Consider the following 20012-nt stretch of genomic DNA (forward strand, 5'->3'; position numbering starts at 1 on the left):
ACTTTGGCCACAGGCATGGGACAGCCTGGATGGTGGGCACCGATCCCATTGTGGAATCCCCTGGGCACGGGACCTGAAAGAGCCACCACGGACACAAGGAACTCCCTCATCTGACGTCACATTCTGGGCATGCGCAATAGAAATGCGTTTTGAGGCATGCTCACCTCTTCCTCAGCCTACTACTTTCACTTTTAATGTGCAAAGCAAGGATGAAATGTACTAGAAGTCAAGAAGCACAGGTTGGAGTTTTACTACAAGGATTAATATACTGTAGAGGATACCGCAGAGTAAAATTGGGCAGTAGAAGAACAGTTTGAGTTAGGGATAGTAGGCCTAACTGGCATATGTCTAACTTTAATTTTGTCTATTGGAACAGGGGGTGCAATGAATGTGAGTGATATAGTGTGAGATGGTAAAAGTGTACACTACTTTTACACAGTTGTTCTTTCAAATGATGTAGCGGTGTGCTGCAAACAAAAGACATCTTCAAGAAAAGATGGTAAGCAACATGTGAATGCTTTGCTTTGACTACCCAAACTTAAATATAGGCCCCATCAATATAAAACTAAACTAAACTGTACTCTAAAATGAAGGTCCTTTCTCAACATAAAATAAAAACCAATATACCCCCAAAATAACTGAAAACCCCAAATCATACTTTTTTTTGTTTTGCAGTCCTCAGCCACACTTTTATAAGGATCTGTTGACTTTTTTTTTTGCCATTGAAGAAATTAACAATAACCCTACAATGTTACCAAATATTACTCTTGGATATCACGTATATGACTCCTGTCGGGAGAGCAGAAAGGCGATAAAAAACACATTGCAGATTTTATCTGGACCAGGAAAGATGGTCCCAAATTACTCTTGCAGAGAACGTAAAAAAATACTGGGCTTCATTGGAGACCAGAGCTCTGAAACCACCACATCTATAGCACAGATATTGGCTTTATATCATTATGTACAGGTCAGTAAAGCATTTTTTCTTTTAGAATTTAGGTTGACTCCATTAAAACAGTTTATTGTGAGAAGGTCTAAATTTCATTTTCAAATGTTCAGATCTGATCATATAGCAATGGCCTTACCAGCCAGGACCATTGTAAATGGTCTTCAATATCATCTACATATAATATTTTAACAATTCTACACTGGCAATTTGATAACGATTAACACTTATAGCTATATGACCGGAGTAATTATTACCTGTTCCAGATGCCATGGCACCATAGGGTTTGGATTATGTAATTAGAACACAAACACGTCCCATCATGTTCTGGGACAATCAGCATCTGCATTGACACCCTCCATGGTGTTTGATTCTGGGTGATTAAGTGACCCATGTGGAAATAAATGATGGGGCTTCATTCTGTCATTCATTATAACAGAGGAAGCTACTTGGATAAATGTCAAAACATCTTTAGTGTTATAGAACAAGTCCAGCTCAATGTGATCAATTAATACTATGTAAGTGTAGCAAGGTACCAGGCCTCCTTCAGTCTAATGAGAACCTCCAGGGCCAGGGATAGCTGGCATCCTTCTGTATATGGTGGGTTGCATGGCATAGTGGGTGTAATGCAAGGTAGATTGATTGGGCATCAGACACTTCTTGAATTCAAAAGAGATTTTATTTCTCTTAACAGAACTTTGGGAGAGAATAATTGGCAGACTCTGAGACTTTAACAGGAGAACAGCCATTCAGGGAAAGGTATCCAGCAAGACACCACATCTGCATGTATAGGAATGCTGTCTCCCATGGCAACAGTCTTTAACAGTTCCTAACACAAAGTGTAACAGTTTCTTCGCTTCCACTACAATCACTTCTTGTAGTTCTTCAGCCCACTGAACTCCCAGTCTCTCGCTAGACCAGGTGATTCACTGTCACTAAATCCCTTGAGCTCCTCCAATCTTCAGGGTACATAGCAAAGGAAGTTTGGGACTTTAAATGAAGCAGTGGGAAGGGTAAGGGTAAAAAAGTATTTAATTCGTAACATAGTAGTCAATGAAAAAGGTTTCATATAATATGCACACATATAGATAGCACAAAAAATAGGCATGGTAGATACAGAGTACAATCAAGAAACACATATCATAATGGGTACATGATAGTGGGGTAGTTGCATATAAAGCAATGGTATAGCCTACAAGTGCCAAAGGTGGCATGCCGGATAACTATGTCTGTGATCACATGATATGCAGGTATATCAGAAGATAACTGATATGAATGTGGCATCGGATGTAACTCATAGCTCGACGCGTTTTGTGAATACCTTCACTCGTCAGGAGCAGATGCGACAATTGCCTGTAGAATATATATATATATAGATATGGTAAACCACACTCAATGTAGAGGAGAATAAAATAAGTAGGCTTTTACTCAAAGTGATTGGCCAAGCACACTTACCAAGTCGGGCAGCTGATAAAGCGTGCAATAAACGTCACAAGGTGAGCCAGAGAATACAGACCTCTCCACGGGGGCTGAGGTCGCATGTATACAGGATTGCAGCATAGGATGGTGTGGGAGAATACATAAGTGTAAGGATGATATCCATGTATACACAGTGGTGGTAGGTGGCTCATCAAACAGGAGTATCTGGGAATGAATATTAAATATAGTATGCAATACGAACAGCAGTAGATTATTTTGAAGTAATTAATAGACAATAAGCCCAGTATGGATACATGAAGTGATGGTGTGGGGAAAGGTTAACTGGATGACAAATGTGCATGTTGCTAAAAAAGGATATTAATAGTGTTGGTGAAAAAAAGGCTGTAAGTGATAAAAGAGAGATGTGGGAAGTAGCAGGAGACATAACAACCAAAATGAAGAGATATAATTAAATAAAAGAATGATACCAATAAACCAAGGGGCCCTTACCCAATTGCTGCATCCATGTCATACCAGCGGATCAAAAAATGGTACGCGGAAAAACCCCAAAAGGATACCAGCCGTGTAGACAGCCTGCTCCAAGTGGGGAATATAGAGTACACGTCACCAGCGCCACGTGCGTGCACATCAGGGGGGACGGCATCCGCACCTGAGCTCATTAATTGCTCAGCGATTGGCGCCAGACCTCCCTGACAGGGAGCATGTAGATGGATACTCAGTACATCAGTGCGGTGGCATCGTGACTGATGTCACATGCACAACGCAAGGAGAGTGGCGCCGATGTGCTGAGGGGCGTCCCCCCATCTTCCCGAACACTCAGAGGTGTAAGGGGAGGAAGGGGGGACCCACAGAGCGCATCGCAGCCCCCATGGAGAGGGGAAACTCCCCAGCACCACCATGAAGCCCAATAAACCACAGAGGCATATCACACTGGCGAACGATAAGTGTGCAATAAACAAAGTTGTTGGTAATCATGTGAGAACACAAGACCAGTGCCCGGAATGCCATCTAATAATGATATTTGTAAAAATAGTGAATGCATATATGATTAAACACAGTATTTAGATTATCCTAGATGTACAGATCCCGGTGCGGTATACAGACATCTTAAGAGCAATCCTCACACGTGGATGGCAGGGGAACACTGTCAATCCAATTTCCGACTGCTTCCATCCCTGTATATAATTTATAATGTGGGGGATTTGGGACTTTAAATGAGGCATGGTTAAGTGCCTCCATCCCTATTTCAGATACATAGCAAAGGAAATTTGGGACTTTAAATGAAGCAGTGGGAATGTGGAGGTAAGGGTTAAAAACTATTTAATTCGTAACATAGTAGTCATTGAAAAAGGTTTCATATAATATGCACACATATAGATAGCACAAAAAATAGGCATGGTAGATACAGAGTACAATCAAGAAACACATATCATAATGGGTACATGATAGTGGGGTAGTTGCATATAAAGCAATGGTATAGCCTACAAGTGCCAAAGGTGGCATGCCCGATAACTATGTCTGTGATCACATGATATGCAGGTATATTAGGAGATAACTGATATGAATGTGGCATCGGATGTAACTCATAGCTTGACGCGTTTCGTGAATACCTTCACTCGTCAGGAGAAGATGCGACAATTGCCTGTAGAATATATATATATAGATAGATAGATAGATAGATAGATAGATAGATAGATAGATAGATAGATAGATAGATAGATAGATAGATATGGTAAACCACACTCAATGATGTAGAGGAGAATAAAAGGTGAGCCGTCCAATCTTCAGGGTGGTATCTTCCTCAAGCATCACCCCCGCCTCGCTGCTGGGTCCCTAGCTTGGCACTCAAGATATTTCTCAAGCTTCACCCCACTGGCCTGCTCGCACCTCTAGCTTGACACACAAAGCTTGCTTCAGCTACTCACTGTGGTCCCTGGTAACAAGGTGGTTGGTCCCTTAGTGGCAACTGCTTTCCCTTCTACCTCCGACCATGACAGGTTCTCCGGCCAGCACAACCGTCACTTCTGATTGGACTGCAAGCCACAATCCCAACCCTGCACTGTTCTCTTGCTTCTGGATAGGCCCTCAGACAGCCTAGCAGCTAGATGTGCCCGGGATAGGCCCAAACTCTGATCTAGCAGCCCGGGAAATACAACACACGTCCACCCAGACAGCCGTAAACAGGAATGAATTCTAGACAGCCGCACTCATAAATTAGCCTTGTTTATTAAAGCGGGGGTCCACCTAAACCGCCCCAAAAAAAAATATTAAAAGCCAGCAGCTACAAATACTGCAGCTGCTGACTTTTAATACATGGCCACTTACCTGTCCCAGGGTCCAGCGATGTCAGCAGGGGACGCCGAGAACCCGCTCGGTTCTCGGCAGCTGCCGCCGCCATCCTAGGTGAGGGAATCAGGAAGTGAAGCATTGCGGCTTCACTTCCTGGTTCCCTACTGCGCATGCGCGAGTCGCGCTGCGCTTCCTAACTGGTCCCCGCTGTCTCTGGGACCCGTGTGTGTCCCAGCAGACAGCGCGGTGGGGACGGGAAGAGGCATAGACTCCCATGGGAGTCTATGCCGGAAGTGGGTGCAAATACCTGTCTTAGACAGGTATCTGCACCCCCCTCCCCCCTGAAAGGTGCCAAATGTGACACCGGAGGGGGGGAGTGTTCCGAAAAGCGGAAGTTCCATTTTTGTGTGGAACTCCGCTTTAAGAAGATGCACATCAATTACAGGATAACAGCAGACAGGAACAGAGCTGACGTTTCGCACTACGTTAGTGCTTACTCATAGCTGACAAACACATCACAGGAAATCGAATATATGCTGTTGCTGGGAGTTAAACACACGTGGCTAAATGATTAGATTGGAACTCAAGCTCTTTAGTGAGCACAGGTGTAAAAGAGAAAAAAAAAATCATTAATTAGCTATCATGGGCAGCAACACTGAGTGAAAATTAACAATCCAATTTCACATGATCGATTGTGATTGTAAAGTGGAGGACATGGATGTGTGAAAAAAAATATACATAAAAGAAAACACCAATGAGGTGTTGTAAAAATGTGTAAATATATGAAACATGTATGGATAAAATAGATATATGTGTGTGTATATATATATATATATATATATATATATAAATATTGAGAGAATAGTGAAAAAGGATAATGAAACAAGAAATGTGAAATAAATAAGACTTGTATTGGTGCTGAAAAAGAATGTGAAAAATAAAAAAATATAAAATGAAAAGCATAAATAATATACATATCGAATGTATGATAAAGAGCGCATGTGTATAAAAATGAGTATAAATGTGTAATATAAAAGAAAAAAACTATTAATATCTAATAAATGTATATATATATATATATATATATATATATATATATATATATATATATATATATATATATATATATTAAGTGCTGTGAGTAAATATTAAATTATTAAACACTTATTGAAAATTATTGAGTATGATAAGGTAAAATAAGAAAGTGATAAAATGTAAAAATAACAAAAAGTGGCGTAATATTACAATAAAAAGACCAATGAATGAATCGCACGGTGTGGACGTGAAGATGCAATTTAGGTAGTGATGGGATAAATTAATATGTGTGTATAAGTGAATCCAACATGTGGATATAACCATTACTGATTGTTCACAGAAAATAAAAACTAGCAATATAACCGTCCATGTACGTACAAAGCAAACTTTATACCAACACATTTATAATAAATGTAAAATTTAGCTATAAGTCATATAAACATATTAATGAGAGACTACATAAGACATTACGCTTTAAAAATATATAAACGCATATATCAAGGTTAAAACTTAACATAGATAAACACCTAAGAAAAGAAACTCCCGGGCAGTAGTACAGGGTTAAAAACCACTCTACCCAGACAGCCGCCCAGGTGGCACAGAACACCGGACTCCACCCAAATATATAGGTTCTCCCAGCAGGCCAAGGGATTCAAGAAAACCCCTGCCCAATGGCTGGGATACCCCATACACCCATAATCTGACCTTGCATTGCCCTTCTCATATCTAATACCACCAAGTACCTGGCTACCTAGCGGCAAAAGAGAGAAGTGCAGCAATTACAGACTTAAAGTGAAATGAATTGCTCCTTAACAATTAGCCATGGCAGACAAGGCAGCTATACCTGGCAGGTAAATTTAGGAGCAACCCTGCCTAAACACCAGGGTGCTACATAAGTGGTCCATAAAGGGAACTTGGAGATGAGTTATTAAATTTTAGGGTCATCACAGAGCACAAGGGGGCATTCTTTATGTTTTGAGAAAAAGAGATTTCATCTCCAAATATGGAAAGACTTATTCATAGTAAGAGCTGTGAAAATGTGGAATAGACTCCACCAAGAGCCGGTTCTGGCCAACTCAGTAGATTGCTTTAAAAAAAAAAAAAAAAGCAGTGATTATTTCCTAAATGTACATAATTTAACTGAATACTAATTTATAGTTGATCCAGGGAGTATCTAATTGCCTCTTGGGGGATCAGGAAGGATTTTTTACCCTGCTGGAGCAAATTGTATCATGCTTTATTTAGTTTTTTTACCTTCCTCAACTGTGGGTACAGAATAGTGTATATATGGAGGTTTTCTATTTGTGTGTGTGTGTGTTTTTTTTTTTTTTTTTTCGGTTGGTTAACCTGGACTTGTGTCTTTTTTCAACCAGATTAACTATGTAACTGTGTACTACTTACAAAAAATAATGAATTTTATTTTTACCTTTTTTATTTATTGTTAAACAAAAAAAAATACAAAATATATATATTAGCTTACTTTTGGGTTATTTATTTTTTATGGTTTTATCACATCATCTGTAATCATGATCAGTAGAAAAAGTGAAATTGGAAAACAGACTTTAAGGTCTGCCACTATAATCCCAATGGGGAAAAAAGGGGGTACTCAAAAGTATAAATAAAGTATCAACATTTATTCAATATCTTCATAAAAACATGTCACAAAGACAAGTGCATAGATATGTCACTGTACATATACATTCTCCGATCTTTAACAGATATTGCTAAACAAGGAAACGTGTACGAGTGGCCTCAAAAGTATTGAGTGTATTCCTTTACAATAGTCTTCTATCTGAAGGCCAACCGACGGGATCACAATGCCAGAACCAATAGATCACTACGTGTTTTGCCCAAAGCATCCTCAGGGGATCCTATTGGTACATGACCAAAATATGGGAAGTACGAGGCATCCAAGCCACTGTGTAGGAAAAGAGGGGAAGGGAGAGAGAAAATCTTACTTGACCGGCTCCAAGGGGAGTATAGAGAGGCACTAAACAGCCAAATGAAGGGCCTCTTTCATGAATAGCAGCTTTTAAATGCACTTTTGAGTAGTGATATGAGATAGGTTACAGATGGTGAGCCAAAAGGCTTCCATCCCTTTAGCAAGCCGGATAGGGTATGTGGTATAGTAAGTCCAATTTAGGTATTTCAAATGATCAAAGTAGTGTAGATGCCCTACCTGACAGTGCCTGTGGTTCCATGGGTGCCGGTCCTTGTTGCCAAACAATACTCCCCACCACGGGGTAAATTAGACTTATTATATCACATACATAGATTAGGGCACCAGACGCATGGATAGGGGGGCGGCGCCCCTGCACCCCTAATGGATGGGCCGCCACTGGCCCAGATCCTCTTCTTCTCTGGTCCCAGCTTCTGGCCCTCCCTCCTGCTGAGTGCCCTGTAAGTGGGCACAATTATTTATGTCAAATGCCGTATATATATCATGTAATAGTATTTTAAAAATAATAATGAGCCAAGCTGTTTTTTTTTCTTTGTAAATGTACTTTTTGAATTAGGACATCCTACAGCAAGAATAAAAAAAAAACCCAAAACATATGTGTAGAGATTACCCCCCAATGCATAACAGATCTTTTGAGTCTGATTAGAATCTTAACACCTTAACACATCATAATGTACCTAGTGCTCTAATCCTGACGCGTATCATCACGTCATGTGACTTCATCAGGGGACGTGTCGATACGCGTCGGAAGTGGAGCACTAGGTACATTCACATCTGACTGAAGGAGACGAGCTCGCACTCATGGTTGGCTGTATTTCGTGTCATTACAAATGTGAGTTTGTTTTTTTGCTTTGTTATCACAATAAATTGTTTTAAATATGGGATTATGCTATGGGCATTTCTCTTTCCATATTTTAAAACCATCCATTGAGTCTCTATCAGAAACGTGTTGGAGCAACAGGAGACCCAGGATCATACACAGGGGCTTAGGAACTCGGCGTTCGTGGATTATTGTCTATGCTCCTTATTTTAAAAGTGAGTGCATCACTTTAGGATCTGCTTTTATCCCATCCCCCTTCATTTATCTTACGGAATTATGTTATTAATTTCTTTCTCCATATGCTGGAAACCTGCTACTGAGATCATCCAAGCAATAAAACACAGCCAGGAGGGAATCATCATACTTTGCATCTGTGATTAACCCATGCTGTAAACCTTACAGCAGTAAGGTGAGTTGCTTGCAGACACACAGGTGTCATCACTGAAGATTGGCGTTTTTTCAGCATTTTGTGCTATATTGGTGGTGGGATTCATTAATTACAGTCACGCAGACTTTTTGTTGAGCCGTCACCCATCACTGTTTTATTTATATATGGACTTTTATTTCACTGGATCACGTTTATTTGTTTTACTTGACATTTTATCCACTTGATTATGCTAATTGATTTGTCACGTTTATATCAGGATTATATCACGTTTATTTATATGATTTTTGTTTGATTTAATTTTCACAACACTTTCTCTTTACATATAAGCAGTACCACCCTCATTCCTTTTGCCTCTCCCACACACTATCTTTCACACAGCACAAACACCACCATTTATTCAGTTTGGGTACAGTGTTGCATGACCGCGCAATGGTCATTCAAAGCGCGATAGCGCTGAAAGCTAAAGATTGTCCTGGGCAGGAAGGGGGTAAAAGTGCAAAATACAATTTTAAAAAGGGCGTGAGGTCCCTCAGGCATTCCTTGGTTTTGAAGTGAAGTCCATGCAAAAAAAAAAATGCATGAGGTCCCTCTAAAAATCCACTCCAGACCCTTAACCTGAGCATTCAGCCTGACTGGCCAAGAATGGTGGGGACAAGAGTCACATGCCCTCAACATGTGTATTGAGCTTTGCCAGGGAAGACCCCTCAGCAAAGCACTTTGTCTTTCTATTGATAAGGACAAGGGCCCCATCCCCACATTCACTGTCCAGGTTAAAGTAATTTCCCAAATTTAACCATGTGGCCATATAAAGGTAATGATATCACCCGCTCCATTACCCGCCCATTTGACTACATGGCCGTGGACTGTAAATGAATGGGTTATGTCAGTGGTTGTAAGGAAACAGTGGGTGCAAACAGCTGCTGGTTCCTTAGCAACCACTGAACGTCCATCCACGCTGAACACCCTAAATGTTTGGCTTTTGCGTGAACATTTAAATAGCGCTCAGACCAAACACTAAGCTCATCCCTAATTAGAACTCATCACTGATTACAAAAACGCTTCTGATGAAAACCAGAATGTAATTTTTGGCCAGCCAGGTCCACCATGTTTTTATATATCATGCAGCTTTGTAGCATTGTCAATTCATGTTTTATAGATCAGTTATGGTGCAACCAGTCCATCACTGAAAGACAGGAGGGTTTTCCCAACCTTGTTCCGGATGCTTCGAAATGATTTTGTAATTTATTCTAACTTGGCTCAAATGCTGAAGTACTTTGGGTGGACCTGGATAGGAATGATTAGATCTGATGATGACAGCGGGAGCGAAGAGTTTATGGTTTTGAGGGAAGTCATGAATCTCTATAAAATTTGCATTTCTTTTACATTACAAGTTACTGGCCGGACATCCATGCATAGAAATTTAGATGAACAAACACATTCTATTAAAAAAGGATCTGTCAATGTCATTGTAATCTGTGGGGCGTTGTTTGATTTTGACACTGACTTTGTACATTTTATAAGAGGTTATGTAGAAGACGAAACAATCATCCTTAGTCCTGTCTGGGTGGCAAACATTGTCCTCATTGGTAAACACCCAGAAATATTTAATTGTAGTTTGTCCTTTGGGGCCAAGTCCACAAGTATTGCAGAATTTCAGAATTTTGTTGATGAATTCCAACCTCATAAAAAGCCAGACGACAAATTACTTGAAGATCTGTCGATGATTGAATTTGGTTGTTCTTCTGCAGATAAACACAAAACTCTTCTCTTTGAAAATATTTATAAAAGGTCACTTCATGAGTGCAATGGCACAGAACATATTACTGATATCCAACACTTCTTCCATGGCGGTAATGCCCACCAAGTGTATCTCGCGGTTTACTCTATGGCCACCGCCCTACATGATATGCTTGGATTCATAAAGACATCTGGAAGCCATTTATCTGACTTTAATCACCAGGTGAGTGCAGCCTACATAGAATAAAGTATATCTGAATCACTTTTTCCCTTTTATTTTATCTTTGTAATCCAGCAAATAACCCACACTACTTGTCCCTGGGTGGCTTCACTAAGTTCTCCACTGTATCTATGGAGCAATTCATGCTTGCCAGCCAGGCTGGACTTGAAACATGTCTGCCCATTTTTTGGGAGTAATGGGATTAGCAGTTTACATAAGAAAGATAACATTGTTTCGCTCCCAGCTCAGTTCATGGGAAATGACAACAACATCACATTTCTGGCAAGATCAACAGGTTTTTTTTTTTGTTATTGCTGAAAATGAAAACAAATGCAGCCACCACATCCACGGACTGGTAAACTGCAATACATTTCATTTATTGATATATTATAATGTCTTTAACCATGCATGCTACGTAATGTGCAATTTGGTAAATTTATTTAATTGTTTTCGGTTCATTTATTTGTTTTCTATTTCGATTCAAACTTTCCAAATTCCATTTGATTGAATTCAATTTGTCCTAATGCGAAAAATTCTAATAGGAATTCAAATTTATTCTATTCGAAATGTATAAAATATGGAAATAAGTGCAGCGCTTCACCAAATAGTATATAGACTTATATAGTGTACAATAAGCAGCTAACACACCTCTAGACACAGGCAAAGGCAACAAATAATACAAATATAGTGTAGCGCTATGTGCACATATAAATAATGTGTCAACTTTAACTTAACACACAAACATTATTGTAACGATAAGTGATACAGATACCATAAAAAGTGAATGCGGTAAATAAATAACGTGAATCAAAAAAATATGACAAATAGAGCTCAAAAACAGGTTAATGTTTTAAAAAACATAATGTGCGATGAATCAAATAATATAGTTCATAAGAAATGGACAACGATAATGATGATGAAATAGTGGGATAGAAAACCACCACCAAACAGTTTATAAATATAAAAAGTGCAAAAAAAGTGTAAAAAAAACTCCTGGGATTTCTACGTAAACGGAATAGTTCACTTCTGGTAAATGGATATAAAGAAAATCGCAAGTGGATGGAAGATCAAAATAAGTGGCAGGACCATCACCGGAGCAACAAAAGAGGCTTACCAGAGTCTGATGACCTGAAAAGACATACGTCTTACAAGTCTCAGAAAGCGTGATGACCAACAGGTCTGGCGAGAAGAATCGTCATATAATCCTCAGCTTCCAAAAGGAGGGGGGAGGAAGGGTCTCACCAAGATATTGATCGTCCCCAAGATGGTCCAAACAGGCCCAGTAGATGTTTTTAAAAATCATGCGAGAAGAGAAACTCACATGGCATAATATTGTTTAAAAACAACAATTTATTAAAATAGTAAAAATAAAACACTCACATGATAGAAGGTCAGACACAGCTTATATACAATCAGTTGCGGTAATCATAAGGGGTCCACCCGACATGTTTCGGCATACAAAGCCCCAGATGAAGGCTTTGTATGCCGAAACATGTCGGGTGGACCCCTTATGATTACCGCAACTGATTGTATATAAGCTGTGTCTGACCTTCTATCATGTGAGTGTTTTATTTTTACTATTTTAATAAATTGTTGTTTTTAAACAATATTATGCCATGTGAGTTTCTCTTCTCGCATGATTTTTAAAAACATCTACTGGGCCTGTTTGGACCATCTTGGGGACGATCAATATCTTGGTGAGACCCTTCCTCCCCCCCTCCTTTAGGAAGCTGAGGATTATATGACGATTCTTCTCGCCAGACCTGTTGGTCATCACGCTTTCTGAGACTTGTAAGACGTATGTCTTTTCAGGTCATCAGACTCTGGTAAGCCTCTTTTGTTGCTCCGGTGATGGTCCTGCCACTTATTTTGATCTTCCATCCACTTGCGATTTTCTTCATATCCATTTACCAGAAGTGAACTATTCCGTTTACGTAGAAATCCCAGGAGTTTTTTTTACACTTTTTTTGCACTTTTTATATTTATAAACTGTTTGGTGGTGGTTTTCTATCCCACTATTTCATCATCATTATCGTTGTCCATTTCTTATGAACTATATTATTTGATTCATCGCACATTATGTTTTTTAAAACATTAACCTGTTTTTGAGCTCTATTTGTCATATTTTTTTGATTCACGTTATTTATTTACCGCATTCACTTTTTATGGTATCTGTATCACTTATCGTTACAATAATGTTTGTGTGTTAAGTAGGGATGAGCTTCGAGTTCGAGTTGAACTCATGTTCGACTCGAACATTGGCTGTTCGCAAGTTCACCGAACAGCGAACAATTTGGGGTGTTCGCGGCAAATTCGAATGCCGCGGAACACCCTTTAAAAGTCTATGGGAGAAATCAAAAGTGCTAATTTTAAAGGCTAATATGCAAGTTATTGTCATAAAAAGTGTTTGGGGACCTGGGTCCTGCCCCAGGGGACATGGATCAATGCAAAAAAAAGTTTTAAAAACGGCCGTTTTTTCAGGAGCAGTGATTTTAATAATGCTTAAAGTCAATCAATAAAAGTGTAATATCCCTTTAAATTTCGTACCTGGGGGGTGTCTATAGTGTGCCTGTAAAGGGGCGCATGTTTCCTGTGTTTAGAACAGTCTGACAGCAAAATTACATTTTGAAGGAAAAAACTCATTTAAAACTACTCGCGGCTATTGCATTGCCGACAATACACATAGAAGTTCATTGATAAAAACGGCATGGGAATTCCCCAAAGGGGAACCCCGAACCAAGATTAAAAAAAAAAAATGACGTGGGAGTCCCCCTAAATTCCATACCAGGCCCTTCAGGTCTGGTATGGATATTAAGGGGAACCCCGGCCAAAATTTAAAAAAAAAAATGACGTGGGGTTCCCCCTAAATTCCATACCAGACCCTTCAGATCTGGTATGGATTTTAAGGGGAACCCCGCGCCAAAAAAAAAAAAAAAAACGGCGTGGGGTCCCCCCAAAAATCCATACCAGACCCTTATCCGAGCACGCAACCTAGCAGGCCGCAGGAAAAGAGGGGGGGACGAGAGTGCGGCCCCCCCTCCCTCCTGAACCGTACCAGGCCACATGCCCTCAACATTGGGAGGGTGCTTTGGGGTAGCCCCCCAAAACACCTTGTCCCCATGTTGATGAGGACAAGGGCCTCATCCCCACAACCCTGGCCGGTGGTTGTGGGGGTCTGCGGGCAGAGGGCTTATCGGAATCTGGAAGCCCCCTTTAACAAGGTGACCCCCAGATCCCGGCCCCCCCTGTGTGAAATGGTAAGGGGGTACATAAGTACCCCTACCATTTCACGAAGAAAGTGTCAAAAATGTTAAAAATGACAAGAGACAGTTTTTGACAATTCCTTTATTTAAATGCTTCTTACTTTCTTCTATCTTCCTTCATCTTCTGGTTCTTCTGGTTCTTCTGGCTCTTCTGGTTCTTCCTCCGGCGTTCTCGTCCAGCATCTCCTCCGCGGCGTCTTCTATCTTCTTCTCCTCGGGCCGCTCCGCACCCATGGCATGGGGGGGAGGCTCCCGCTCTTCTCTTCTTCTTTTCTTCTCTTCTTCTTTTCTTCTTTTCTTCTCCGGGCCGCTCCGCAATCCATGCTGGCATGGAGGGAGGCTCCCGCTGTGTGACGGCGCTCCTCGTCTGACAGTTCTTAAATAACGGGGGGGGGGCGGGGCCACCCGGTGACCCCGCCCCCCTCTGACGCACGGTGACTTGACGGGACTTCCCTGTGACGTCACGGGGAATGCCACAGGGAAGTCCCGTCAAGTCACCGTGCGTCAGAGGGGGGCGGGGTCACCGGGTGGCCCCGCCCCCCCCCCGTTATTTAAGAACTGTCAGACGAGGAGCGCCGTCACACAGCGGGAGCCTCCCTCCATGCCAGCATGGATTGCGGAGCGGCCCGGAGAAGAAAAGAAGAAAAGAAGAAGAGAAGAAGAGAAGAAAAGAAGAAGAGAAGAGCGGGAGCCTCCCCCCCATGCCATGGGTGCGGAGCGGCCCGAGGAGAAGAAGACAGAAGACGCCGCGGAGGAGATGCTGGACGAGAACGCCGGAGGAAGAACCAGAAGAGCCAGAAGAACCAGAAGAACCAGAAGATGAAGGAAGATAGAAGAAAGAAGAAGCATTTAAATAAAGGAATTGTCAAAAACTGTCTCTTGTCATTTTTAACATTTTTGACACTTTCTTCGTGAAATGGTAGGGGTACTTATGTACCCCCTTACCATTTCACACAGGGGGGGCCGGGATCTGGGGGTCACCTTGTTAAAGGGGGCTTCCAGATTCCAATAAGCCCCCCGCCCGCAGACCCCCACAACCACTGGCCAGGGTTGTGGGGATGAGGCCCTTGTCCTCATCAACATGGGGACAAGGTGTTTTGGGGGGCTACCCCAAAGCACCCTCCCAATGTTGAGGGCATGTGGCCTGGTACGGTTCAGGAGGGAGGGGGGGCCGCACTCTCGTCCCCCCCTCTTTTCCTGCGGCCTGCCAGGTTGCGTGCTCGGATAAGGGTCTGGTATGTATTTTTGGGGAGACCCCACGCCGTTTTTTTTTTTTTTTTTTTGGCGCGGGGTTCCCCTTAAAATCCATACCAGACCTGAAGGGTCTGGTATGGAATTTAGGGGGAACCCCACGTCATTTTTTTTTTAAATTTTGGCCGGGGTTCCCCTTAATATCCATACCAGACCTGAAGGGCCTGGTATGGAATTTAGGAGGACTCCCACGTCATTTTTTTTTTTTAATTTTGGTTCGGGGTTCCCCTTTGGGGAATTCCCATGCCGTTTTTATCAATGAACTTCTATGTGTATTGTCGGCAATGCAATAGCCGCGAGTAGTTTTAAATGAGTTTTTTCCTTCAAAATGTCATTTTGCTGTCAGACTGTTCTAAACACAGGAAACATGCGCCCCTTTACAGGCATACTATAGACACCCCCCAGGTACGAAATTTAAAGGGATATTACACTTTTATTGTTTGACTTTAAGCATTATTAAAATCACTGCTCCTGAAAAAACGGCCGTTTTTAAAACTTTTTTTTGCATTGATCCATGTCCCCTGGGGCAGGACCCAGGTCCCCAAACACTTTTTATGACAATAACTTTCATATAAGCCTTTAAAATTAGCACTTTTGATTATTCATGTTCGTGTCCCATAGACTTTAATGGCGTTCGCATGTTCGAACGAACTTTTTTCCTGTTCGCATGTTCTGGTGCGAACCGAACAGGGGGGTGTTCGGCTCATCCCTAGTGTTAAGTTAAAGTTGACACATTATTTATATGTGCACATAGCGCTACACTATATTTGTATTATTCGAAATGTATAGTTTGGAAGAAGATTATATTTTTTCTATTTTATTCTATTCTATTCTCTTGGTTTTTTTTTCTAATTTATTCTATTCTTTTCTTTAACCACTTCAATACCGGGCACTTACCCCCCTTCCTGCCCAGGCCAATTTTCATCTTTCTGCGCTGTCGCTGTTTAAATGACAATTGCGGGGTGATGCTACACTGTACCCAAACAGAATTTTTATTATTTTTTTTCCCACAAATAGAGCTTTCTTTTGATGGTATTTGATCACCTCTGCTATTTTTATTTTTGTGCTAAACAAATAAAAAAAGACCAAAAATTTTGAAAAAAATAAAAGTTTTGCTTTTGTTTCTGTTATAAATTTCTGTAAATAAGTAAGACCCCTTCCACACTGGAGCGGTTTTCAGGCGGTATTGCGCTAAAAATACCGCCTGAAAACCGCCCCTAAACAGCCTCCGCTGTTTGTTCAGTGTGAAAGCCCGAGGGCTTTCACACTGAAGCGGTGCGCAGGCAGGGCGGTGAAAAAAGTCCTGCAAACCGCTTTTTTGGAGCGGTGAAGGAGCGGTGTATTCACCGCTCCTGCCCATTGAAATCAATGGGACAGCGCGGCTATACCACGGTAATACCGCGGCTATAGCCGCGCTGTACGAGGGATTTTAACCCTTTTTCGGCCGCCAGCGGGGGTTAAAACCGCACCGCTAGCGGCCGAATACCGCTGCAAGAACGACGGTACAGCAGCGCTAAAAATAGCGCTGTTGTACCTCCGACGCCCCCACCTCCCCAGTGTGAAAGGGGCCTAAGTTTTCTCCTTCACTGATGGGCACTGATAAGGTGGCACCAATGAGGGGGCACCAATGAGCGGGCACTGACGGGCACTGACGATGGGCACTGGTGGGTGGCACTGATGGGTGGCACTGATGGGCATTGATAGGCAGCACTGATGGGCACTCATGGGTACTGATAGGTGACACTGATGGACACTGAAAGGCTGCAAAGATGGGTACTTATGGGTAACACTGATAGGCAGCACTGATAGGTAGCACTGCTGGGCACTGATGGGCATTGATACGTGGCACTGATACGCAGCATTGATATGCGGTGCTGATAGGCATCCCTGGTGGCACTAGAAGTGGTAGGCATTGTGAGTGGGCACTGATTGGCAGCTGCCTGGGCATTGGTTGGCAGCTGCCTTGGCACAGATTTGTATTTGTGTCCGACAGAGGCTCTTTACCGAGATCGGTGTGGTGGTGTGTCAGACTGACACACCGCACCACCGATCGCCACTATGCTCACCCCCATGGGCGCGCAACGACTGTTATCCTGCAGGACGTCATAAGACGCCCAGTCAGGATATTGAAACCACTTTGCCGCCGTCATTTTGCTATATGGAGGGCGGCAAGTGGTTAATATTCTATTCTTATCTAGTCTATTTAAATTCAAATTTATTCTATTCAAAATTTGAAGTTTGGCAGGTGGTTATATTCTTTCTATTTTTATTCAATTCTGTTCTAGTTTATTGTTTTTTCTATTCTCTTTTTCTAGTCTAGTATTTTCTATTTTATTCTTTTCTATTCTAAACTATTCTATTCAAAATTCGTATTTCAAAAGATGGTTATATTCTTTCTATTATTCTATTCTATTCTAATGAAGTCTATTCAATTTTCTTATTCTATTCTTTTCTATTCCATTCTAGTCTGTTCTTTTCCATTCTATTCTAATCTATTCAAATTTATTCAATTCAAAATTACAATTTTGAAAGTCAGTGCCATTTACATAAGAGATATTGTTTTGCTTCTAGCTCATTTCATGGGAAATGACAACGACATCACATTTCTGGCAAGATCAAAAGGTTTTTTTTGTTATTGTTGAAAATGAAAACTAATGCAGCCACCACATCCAAGGACTGGTAAACTGCAATACATTTCATTTATTGATATATTGTAATGTCCTTAACCATGCATGTTAACTAGGCCCGGAAGAATTTGCCCCCTTAATGACCAGGCCATTTTTTCGCAATACGGCACTGCATTGTTTTAACTGACAATTGCGCGGTCGTGCGACGTTGTACCCAAACAAAACTTATGTCCTTTTTTTCCTTCAAATAGAGCTTTCTTTTGGTGGTATTTGATCACCTCTGTGGTTTTTATTTTTTGAGCTATAAACAAATAAAGACAGACAATTTAAAAAAACAAAACAAATGCATTCATCAGTTTAGGCCAATAATTCTTCTACATATTTTTGGTAAAAAAAATCGCAATAGGCGTATATTGATTGGTTTGCACAAGTTTTAGCGTCTACAAACTATGGGATAGATTTAGGGACTTTTATTTATTTTTTATTGGTTTACTGGTAATGGTGGCGGTCGGAGAGTTTTAGTGGGACTGCGACAAATCTGACCCCAAATTACACTTTTTGGAGACCATTATTACAGTATCAGTGCCAAAAAAATTTACTTATCAATGTAAAAATGACACTAGCAGGGAAGGAGTTAACACTAGGGGGCAATCAAGGGGTTAAATGTGTTCCCTGGGTGTGTTCTAACTGTAGGGGAGGATCGACTGGCAGGGACATGACAGAGATCACTGTTCCCGATGATTGGGAACAGTAGATCTCTGACATGTCCCCTGACCCCAGCGGACATCAAGTCCGCCCGACCGGTGGGCACACTCCCGCAGCATGCAGCGAGCACGAGCATGTGCCGCCCGCAACTGCACCTGCGCAATCTGCCGCACAGCTACGGCGATTCGCGCAGGAGAGCCGACCTGCCACCGTATAGTGACGGCGGCTGGTCAGCAAGTGGTTAAGTAATGTGCAAGTGTAACTAGATGTGTGCAGAACATCTAGTCTTTTCTATTCAAATTTATTCAATTAAAAATTCAAATTTCGGAAGTCCGTTATATTCTTTCTATTTTGTTCTTTTTCTATCCTATTCTTTTTACATTCTATTCCTGTATTTTTTAGTATATTGTATTATTTTGTTATATTTTCTTTTCTATTATGTTCTTTTTTACTGTATTCTATTCTTTTCTATGTTATTCCTTTATTTTCTATTTTATTCTATTCTTGTTTTCAAATTCAGTTTCAAATTAATTTTTAGATTGGATTCAATCTGAATTTGAATTTTGGTTGAATTTCATTTAATTATTTTGGATTAATTTAAATTCGTTACTATTGTAATTCGGAAATTCAGATACATCTGAATTTTCAAATAACGAAAACTTTTTCATAATTTCGATTCGGAACTAAATGAATTGCGCATGCCTAAGTATAACACTTCCAGGTATTGATCACAATATCCCCCCTGACAATGTCATACCAGACCAACTTTAGCACGCTACCTGAGTGTCCAGGGAAGGGAGGGGCAGTGAGCTTGCAGCCTCCACTCCCTCTTGAGCCATACCGAATTGCATGCTATCAACATTGCATGGGTACCTTGCTAAGCTCCCCTGGAAGTGTACCCAGCCCCCATGTTATTGGGAGAAAAGGCAAGAAAGATGTGAGGTTCTGCGGAGGAGACTTATCAAAATCTGGAAGCCCCTTTAAGATAGAGGGAATTTTAAAATTTTTGGACCGCTATGTGAGTGAGGAGTGCATAGTACCCCTTGTTTATCCTTCACAAAAAAAGTAAAATGGTAAATAAACACAGAGAAAATGTGAAAAATCCCGAATTAAAAAAACAAAAACAAAAAGCATCATCCCTCAATGTAAATTCAATGCCATTTATAACATCCAGCTATGTAGACCCAACATTGATCACAAATGATACCCTGATGACCCACCAATAATCCTTCCGCTTCTCTTGTTGCATATGACAGCTCCTAGGCCAGCCGCTGAATGTCAATCAATTGGAAGGGTATCCCGAGTGATGTCATTGACCAAATAGGGTCATG

At 41.2% G+C, this 20012-nt stretch overlaps 1 protein-coding gene across 1 annotated transcript in view; it reads left to right on the forward strand.

Annotated features, from left to right (window-relative positions):
• The first annotated feature begins 10172 nt into the window (after window positions 1-10172).
• The window catches only part of LOC141112899 (vomeronasal type-2 receptor 26-like), a 30347-nt gene continuing 20507 nt past the window's right edge, over window positions 10173-20012 (forward strand). Inside the window, exon 1 of the mRNA XM_073606002.1 lies at window positions 10173-10838. Within this exon, the coding sequence (XP_073462103.1) occupies window positions 10173-10838 (666 nt within the window). The remainder of the gene's footprint in view (window positions 10839-20012) is intronic.

This window comes from Aquarana catesbeiana, linkage group LG11 (genome assembly GCF_042186555.1).
Source record: "Aquarana catesbeiana isolate 2022-GZ linkage group LG11, ASM4218655v1, whole genome shotgun sequence".
NCBI lineage: Eukaryota > Metazoa > Chordata > Amphibia > Anura > Ranidae > Aquarana > Aquarana catesbeiana.